This window comes from Pseudoliparis swirei, chromosome 11 (assembly GCF_029220125.1).
Source record: "Pseudoliparis swirei isolate HS2019 ecotype Mariana Trench chromosome 11, NWPU_hadal_v1, whole genome shotgun sequence".
Lineage (NCBI taxonomy): Eukaryota > Metazoa > Chordata > Actinopteri > Perciformes > Liparidae > Pseudoliparis > Pseudoliparis swirei.
Genome location: NC_079398.1, coordinates 19,734,826 through 19,743,981, shown reverse-complemented (window position 1 = coordinate 19,743,981; position 9,156 = coordinate 19,734,826). Strand labels below are relative to the sequence as shown.

The 9,156-nt window shown below is 46.6% G+C and overlaps 1 protein-coding gene across 1 annotated transcript; it reads left to right on the top strand.

Moving 5' to 3' along the window:
- The first annotated feature begins 217 nt into the window (after positions 1–217).
- On the top strand, positions 218–6,205 carry fbxo30a (F-box protein 30a). Its single transcript, XM_056425695.1, has 3 exons — positions 218–370; positions 1,177–3,174; positions 3,763–6,205. The coding sequence occupies exons 2-3, from the start codon at positions 1,237–1,239 to the stop codon at positions 3,964–3,966; spliced, it is 2,142 nt and encodes a 713-aa protein (XP_056281670.1). The 5' UTR covers positions 218–370; positions 1,177–1,236; the 3' UTR covers positions 3,967–6,205.
- Positions 6,206–9,156: the final 2,951 nt, after the last annotated feature.

Here is a 9,156-nt window from a genome sequence, read left to right as displayed (position 1 = left end):
TCTGGCAAGAGTCCGCGGCCATAACACGTGATTAAATGTAAAACTGTCCTCGGGGCATTTCCCCACTCGCCGATGTCAGTGCCCTTTCATGGTTTCAAAAACCGAGTGACTTGTCCGCTTTACGTGATGACGTAGGAGGCGACGTGACCCCCTCCTCCCCCCTCCAACAGGAGAGCAACACAAACGCCGACTCGGAGCAGCGAGAAAAGGGGGAGACTCAAGAGCCGGAGAACCAGCCGCAGCCAGTTCATGTCACAAGAAGCTCTGGACTAGTTTACGACCGCGAGGCGTTCATGTAGCTCGAGTTGAAGCCGCCGATATAGAGTCGAGAAGTGTCGGTAACCCGCCCCCGGAGCAGCCCGTAACTCGGGTAAGTAGTTTCTTAAAGTGATCCGCCAACTGAGCAGGCTCGCGAAGTTTAGCTGCTGCCGCTAACTGTCTGGCCATGTTGTTGTTTTCTTTTGTTTAACTTCACAAAGTGTTTTTGTTGACCGCAGTGAACTCGCGGGTTTCCCAGAGTGAAGCAGTTGTCATGGAAACCACTTATTACTGTAAAGCGGACCGTTGCGACGTCGTCGCCGCTCAGAATAAACTCCGTTAGAATAGTTAGAGCTCGGTTGTTTGTGGGGGTTTCACTTTTTTTTTGGGTGCTATTTGCTAACCTGCTTGCGTAATTTTAAACAAGCTGTTGCTCGTCACGGCTGAAAATACTTCAACAATGCAATATCGTCCTGTTTGGACCAGCAGCGCTATTATTGGGGTTCTTTAAATTAATGTTAGCCTGCATTTGTTCTCCTGCAAATCCCTTCACACAAGTAAAACCACCGAATGAGCCCGAGGCGAATGACTCGGGAGGTATTTACCAAAATAGTTTGGATTTCAACATCTTTAGCAATATCCAGTTCACACAGCCGAAAGGGGAGGGGGGGGGGGGAACTGGTTTTTACCACGAAACCTAAAGAGAGGCGTTTCGAAAGATTACAGATCAGCTTTAATGTTTAGTAAACACAAGGAGGAATAACACGTGTGAGACTTGTTACTCAACAGGTTGACTCATAACGTTCATGGGATCATTCCCACCGGCAGACAGCCGGCTCTTCATCTTCTAACCTTTAGCGTAGTCACTTTGATGTAGTTTATTGTGTAATAAGTATGTTGTTGTTTACTTTTTTTCAGGATTGAGCTTCTGTTTCCTGCCAGAACCAGTTGGGCAAGGAGCAATTACCGAAACGATAAATGGAGGGCCTGCACTCCCACTGCCTGAAATGCATCAACAGGAGATGCATGGTGAGACCGGAGACGGGCGTCTGCTGCAACCTCACCTGCTGCCCCCTCGTCTGCGGCGCCGTTTTCCACTCGTGCAAACTGGAGGAGCACCGCCTGCTGTGTCGATACGAGCGGCTGCCGTGCCTCAACAGAGGCTTCGGCTGCCCGTTCACCATCGCCAGGATCAGGATGGCCAAACACCTCGCCACGTGCCCGGCCAGCATCGTGTGTTGCACCATGGAGTGGAACCGCTGGCCCGTGAGCTACTCCGACCGCAAGTCCTACGAGAACTTGAGCAAAGACGTCGACGAGGTGGAGCAGCTCGACATGGCCTTGGCGCTGCAGGACCAGAGGATGCTGTTGGAGTCCCTGAAGGTCACGACCACCGTGTCGAAGAACGGAGACGAGGAAGCCCACGAAAGGGACAAAAGGGCCACGGCGTCCAGTCTGCCGGAGGCGGCGACGGTGGAAATGGAAGAGGAGCCGTACGGCGGGTCGTGTCGAGCCTCGGCGGAGACGGGCCGAAGTTTAGCGGCGGCCTTGGACATCCTCAGCAACGGCACGGATATCGACGTGATCGTCGGGAATCCGAACGGCGAAAAGACCGGTAAGAGCGGAGCGCTCGGAGACGGTCGTCGCGGTTACGTCGCGGAGGGCGTGAAGAACGTCGATATGCGGGAGAGCGACTCCGATTCGGAGTGCGAGCTCGGCGCGGTGGGCGGAGCGGGCCGCGGCGCCGACAGGGAAGACGAGGTCGAAGAGGAGGAAAGCATCGCCGCGGAGGAGCCGGTCGACTCCGACCTCTTCTGGCCCGAGGCGCCTCGGGGCTACGCGCCGGTTGTCGCCCTGGAACCTCCGGCGCCACAACCGGCGCCGGTTTCACGCCCGATGCCGTTCGTGCTGTCGAAACACGTGACGAATAACTTCCTGCAGCAGCTGCCCACTGAGCTCCGGTTCAGGTGTTTGGAGCGTAAACTCCAGAATGTAGAAGTGCTCAGAGGAATCAGCATGTTCACGTTCAACGGGCGCCGGGCTCTGCTGTCCGACCCGTACTGGTTTCGGGCGAAGATGGAGGACAAGTCGGTGGACACGTCGGACCTGGAAGTGGCGGACGACCCGATGGGCCTCAACGGCATCGATCTCATCACCGCGGCGTTGCTCTTCTGCCTCGGCGACTCTCCGGGCGGCCGAGGCATCTCCGACAGCCGCTTCGTGGACGGCTACCACATCGACTTCGGGACGCAGACGTTCTCCTTCCCGTCGGCCATCCTCGCGACCAACACGACGGTGGGCGACATCGCGTCGGCCTCGGCCTGCGACCACGCCAGCCCGCAGCTCTCCAACCCGAGCCCCTTCCACACGCTCAGGCTGGACCTGGTGCTCGAGTGCGTCGCCCGGTACCAGACGAAGCAGCGCTCCATGTTCACGTTCGTGTGCGGCCAGCTGTTCCGGCGCGACGAGTTCTCGTCCCATTTCAAAAACGTCCACGGGGACATCCACGCCGGGCTCAACGGCTGGATGGAGCAGCGCTGCCCCTTGGCCTACTACGGCTGCACCTACTCCCAACGGCGGTTCTGCCCGTCCGTCCAGGGCTTCAGGGTCATCCACGACAGGCACCTCGGCTCGTTCGGGGTCCGGCCGGGTCTGCCCGCGCAACCCGGGGAACATCCCCCGAGGAAACCCCGCCGCTTCGGACCCCGCCGCGATCTGTTCAGCGGTCTGCCGTTCGAGGTGCTGCAGCACGTGGCGACCTTCCTGGACGGCTTCAGCCTGTGCCAACTGTCCAGAGCGTCCCACGCCATGAGGGACGTGTGCGCCAGTCTGCTCCAGATGCGCGGCATGGTCGTCCTCCTCTGGGAGAAGACGCGGCGTGCCGACGGGTCGTCCTCGTGGCAGATCACCAACAAGGTGGGTCTTTGTTTCTTGCTCTTTGGGGGAAACTGTGGCACAACCAGGCGAGGACATTTTCATATTTTGTAGGGGGCAATTATTCCCCCGCTGACTGAAACCCAGGGGCATTTAGAAATACATTGGGGGCACTTTTTGAGACTTGCGAAATAACATTTAACCGTTGTTCAAAAATAATAAATATACTTATTTAGGCTTCCAGTATATAAGCAATTGTCAAAAATGGCAATAACAGATTCAAAGTGTTTCCTTAGATATTTTTTTTAACTTATCAGACAATCATATTCAATTTAATTTAATTTCTTCGTGGTTATTTATTGTTAAAATCTGTATACAACTATTAACATGAACTTTCTTCCTTTTTTTATAATAAAAAATATTTGACTTGTGTACCTCCCTAGTACAGGCAATACAGATAAGAACGACAAAAACAAAAATAAAACGCTATTAAATTATTTATTTTGCCCCTCCAAGTGATATCCGGGGCAAAATTATATTTCTTCGGGCCACTATATTTCTTCCGACGCTGGGCACACCTGTACGTGGTCGCAGCGTGAGAAGTGGTTGACCCTTTATCGTCTTGTCCAGGTGTGGCGATTCAGCACCGCCTTCGGTACCGTGAACGAGTGGAAGTTCGCCAACATCGCCAGCATGGCCGACCACCTCAAGAAGTGCCAGTTCAACACGATCACTCGCCGGGAGGAGGCGATCCCTCTGCCCTGCATGTGCTTCACCAGAGAGCTCACGAAGGAGGGCAGGTGTTTACGCTCCGTCCTCAAACCGGTGGCATAACTGATCCTGAAAGACGAAAAAGGGCATCCTTTGGACTTTTCCCCCCCGAGACGATTAGAACTCATACGTGTATGTTTCTCCAGGGTTTACAGACATGGCCTCCTCCTCCTCCTCCTCCTCCTCCAGCCTCCCGGTGGAACATTCAACAGTTTGCCCTTTTGCTCCATAATCCTCACGCCCCCTAAATAAGGCAAAGCCGATCAGAGGCCGACGTGCTGCCACCACTGACTGTCAACAAGCTCGCCTTGTGTTTTACACTTTTATGGATCGACACTAAAGTGCTAAAATTGTACTCTCATCGACTCTGAAAAGAACCAGATGTTTTGACGTGTAGATTTTTGTATTTTGATATCAATAAGTCCGTACTGTGCTCCAACGGCGGTTAAGAGTTCAGCCTTAATTTCTGAGACACTCGATTTAAATCATGAGATTGTTCTGAACTCCTCGGTGAGGGTTACAGTTCACCGGCATCGTGCTCGGTTTCCTATCTTCTCCCGATACCGAGAGCGACCGCGTGCCGAGTGCTCGTAGATTTCAGCGGCTTTGTTCGACGCTTTAAGATCAGACCAAACATCTGCGGTCGGCCACGTCACCGGATCGTCTTCCCTGTGGGTGTTTTGGTTTTTCGTCCCCATCGTCACGTTTGGTGGTTCTTTTTAAATGTCGTGCGGTTGTCATGGCGGCAACGGAGCTGCTGCTCCCTTTTCTCCCGTCTCACCTCTGAGTAATGGGCTGAGCCGTTGGTCAGGTGACCCGTTGGTCAGGTGACCGGTGAAGTCACGCTCTTCACCAGCCCAATGACAACACGTGTAGAGCTGTGGTTGGCTTGTGGTTTTGACTGTTCTACCAGCCACTTTTAACCAGCAATTGTTTGTAGGTTTTAAAGAACAACAACAAATGTAGCAAATAAGATGATGAATGTACCTCCTAGAATATAAGAATCCCTCGGTGTGGTCAGACCTCATAAACCCTGCCGGCCAGGTGTTAAGAAACACGCCTCCCTCCAGTAACGAGCGTCACTATTTGTGTTTGTATGATTATTTATCACGGCTGTTTGTTTATTTGTCACTACATGTCCACTGTGTTCAAGTGGTGTTGGCGTCTCAGGGTTGTAGCATGAAGCTTTGTCGCGCTGTGTGTGTGTGTGTGTGTGTGTGTTTGTGTAGTCAGCAGAATTAGCTGAGAGCGACGAGCTACTTGATTATTCTGGGTCTGAGGAGACCCGACCGGTGTACCGCTCAGTATTCTCCATTTACATCCCGGCGTGTGTCGCAGTGCCGGACGAGCAAGTTACACGTTTGTCATCCGTCGGCGTCGCGTTGATTACCGGGAACCGGAATACGCAGCGTGAAATACGGCGTGAACTTTTTTTTTTTTAAATGAAGCGATCGGATTTAAAACGTTATTATTGTTATTATCATGCATTTGTTTGGTTTGGATTTGAAAACACGGTCAAACTGACCTGAAGACATTTTGCTCATTTATGTGAAAACAATTTTTTGCAATGTGCAATAGAGATTGTTTGAAAACTAACAGATTACTGCGGAGAAGAGAACTCATAATCCTTTGAAGGAATTTACGTGATTGTTTTTTAACTATTTTTGAAGTTTGATGTAACGCCCAAGTGACGACAGAACTAAGTCGTTTACTCGAATAAGTACCGATCCATGTTTTGTTTGTTCATTTTTTTTTTTTTGGACTGGTACCTTTTTTATTTTTGAAGAGAAAAACAATGCTTCTGTAACATCTAGATTTGTATTTTAATTATTGATTTGCACATGAAGGCATGTACTGTAACATTTGAATTATAATGCAGAGGGTTATTTTTCGCTGAAGCAGCCACAATTTCACTCCCTCGTGTTTTACATCTTTGGAAGATCTGTCGTCAGGTCAACTCCAAACTTTTCTCTCAGGCATCAGTTTAGTACATTTTCTTAATAATGTAATGATGAACCTCGGCCAGATCTGATCACATGCCCTCAATCTCTCTGTTTAGTGGGTGGAGTTGAATGGATGACCTCAGCATTAAGTTCGTCGTCACCTCTTTCGAGGTTCGTGCAACAATAAGAGAAAAAAACATTTTAATCTGCAGCACATCACTTTTGTCGTTTGTTTTTTTAGTAATGCATTGCAGGCACTTTGTTTTCACTCCTGCTGAAGTGGGGTTTTCACTACAATATGCCAGCCTCAGTTGTTTGACTTTTGGAGCATTTTAATAAAGAGGATCTCAGTTTTTAAATGTTTTGAGTTTGATTTTTATAGCTCGCCTGCTTCAGTGCTTCATTTTCACATATACATCATTCACACACTATACGGTTTTAGTAGAAATGTAGCTGTGCGCAACTTTAAAAAATATTTAGGTCAGATACAAGATACAAAATTGAATTGAAGGAAAAGGTAAAGAGTATTTGACACTGGATTCAAGCTTGCACAACTCTTGAGGGGAATGATTCAATCCTTCAACAGAAGCAAGAGGCAGTAAAACTGATTACATGATGTTAATATAAAATATTCATCAATACGTAATAAGACCGTACCCCATGAGGGACTTTAATATACTGTGCATATACCCTCAATGTTTCCCTAGGATCATAGTCTTGCTGCGTGCACTGTATGTTCTACCTGTTCGCCGCCAGATGGCGCCAGATCTTCTTACTGTCACCAGGAAGACGAGCGGGATCCTGTGGAGACAGAGACGTTACGAAACACCTGGCTCCTGTCATAAAGCAGAACCGACAGATATATTCAGTCGAGTGACATCAATTTAATTATTTAAATTGGTAATCGCAATTAAAATTTGATTTTACATTTGCAGCAACAAAACATTTTTACAAATATACAATACTATAAAATAGCAGGAGATATTACATTTAAGAATTTAAATAATAAAGGAAATGAAAATATAAAGTGTAAAGGCCAACCGGTCCGTTTGTTTTGACTGCCGTTTTATTTACACACTTGAACCAGGTTATGCATTCAAAATATTGATTTAACGCCGAGATGTGATGCATTGTGAAGTGAGCCGTCAATATTAAGCTCAGAAATCATTATCGCGAATGGAAACGTCATAATCTTACCTGATGGCAGTTTAGTAGTTTAACGTTCGTGCTGTTCCTCGGTGGCTTTGCTAATTGTCTGCAGGTGTGCATGCTTAATTTCCTAAATAGCACGTCGCAAAGCAGCCTGGGAACTCTATAAGTGTAATGTATTATCTGTTAGGAGCCAGCGTAGTGTAACGAGGAATACAACACTAAAATGTATTATAATAATGTAAACCTACATGTGAGGTGCGGTTTCTAAGTCGACATACACTCAACATGAGGATATTAAGTAGTTTATACAAATAAACACAAGTCCAGGAAACCTTACACGGTCGTAGATTTTCACAAGTCACTTTTGTCCACAATTTATAATTAGATTAAAACCACATTTTACCAGGAGTGGGGTTCGAACCCACGAGGACTGCGTCCATTGGATCTTAAGGACACATCATAAGTAAAGTATGGAAATTGTATTTCATACTAACATAAGTTAATTTCATTGCACACGTCAATATCGGGCAACAAAAGCACTTTTAATATGAATATCATAAATCTCCATCCTGCTGGTGTCGGGATTTGAACCCGGCTCACTTTCTTTCCTCTCTCTCTCTCTTTCCCCCTTCTCCCCCTTTTCCTTTTTCTTCCCCCTCTCCCTTGATGAACGCCTTAACCACTCGGCCATCCTGGTACAAAAACGCAACGCCTGACGTTACGTTGAAAATAAAACAGTATTTTTTTATGTCGATCTCGTGTAAATATATGACGTCACGCCGTTGGTACACACACACACACACACAAGCATTTTTTTAAATTCAACTATCTCCTTGAGACTTGTGACGCAATGGCTGTCATTAAAAATATGCCAACTTCCAGTTCCAGTTAACAGAGTAGCGTATACATTCAGGCTGTGAAAAACTAATCCATCTATATTTATTTACATTAATTAAATATCTCAGACAACATGACACAGATTAAAGCTGAACATTAAAGAACAAAACGGAGGGCTGTGTATTAAATTATAGATCGTCATGTAAACATAACTATCAGGAAATGCAACACCCCCGATCTCATTGTATGATTGCATTTGATTGTGCGGTTTGAAATGTGGGCCTATTCTCAGAAGTAGAATGTGAACTACTACTACTGGCCATCGATTGGGTTCTGTGAGTCCCTCCAACAAATGGTCGTTCCATATGAAGAGCACATGTCTTGGGGCAATGTGTAAAGTATTTTTTCCGTTGTCGCCAGTGATCGATTCCGGACGATGATCAATGTTCTCGGCAACGCCTTAGCTGCTGGGATTATGGCTCATTTATGTAGGAAGGAGTTCGAGAAGGAAGCCGCTCAGGCCGCAGCGTCGACTCCCGCTGATGCCGACAATGGAGGAGGCCCCAACCGGGTGAGAGGGCGATGATGAAAGAGGTTGCACGCTCACATTCGAAGAAAAAAAACCTGAAAAGCTTTATTGAAAAATCGTTAATACTCCTCTCTAGTATTAAATAGGTAAAATATATCAACGATGCATTTTGGGGGAAGCTAGTAGCTCTATGAGGCAGCAGAGTTTAAGCAATATCTTAGTTTAGCCATTTTTTATATTGCCGAAGCCCGTTATTTTAAGGTAAGGATATTTATTAAATTATAACGAAATTAAGTTGGCGACTCATCTGTCAGTACAGCAGTAACAGGTAAAAACATGTATACAAACATTAAGACAGGACATTTAGAAATGAATCAAATGAAATAAAAGAAATTAATATTTTGTAATACTTTTAAAAATACTTTTATTAAAGAACAAAAAAAGGATTTAAAAAGAACAAAATGAATAAAATAAAAGATTAACTAAACATAAAACACAGTTATAGCAGTTATTTGGTCATAAAGCGAAATCATTTTGACAAGTTACGAGCTGACGATGGTGCGAACCAAAGTGATGGCAGTAGCACGGATCTACTACAACATGAGCAACTGTTATCAGAATACTGAGTTAAACAACTGATTGGTTGATGTAAATCATCTCATCTCTTCTCTCCATTGAAATATTTGTTTTTTGTAACTGTTAATGTAAGATTTCACGGGGAAAATGTTGTCTTCACAGCCTTTGAATAAGTCGTGGCCCTCGAAATCTTGACTTTTATGGCTATTTTTTTTA

Coding starts and splice junctions, on each gene's coding strand:
- fbxo30a (XM_056425695.1), top strand. CDS start 1,237: ATGGAGGGCCTGCACTCCCACTGCCTGAAATGCATCAACAGGAGATGC. Junction 3,175..3,762: donor CGTGGCAGATCACCAACAAG/GTGGGTCTTTGT, acceptor CGTCTTGTCCAG/GTGTGGCGATTCAGCACCGC.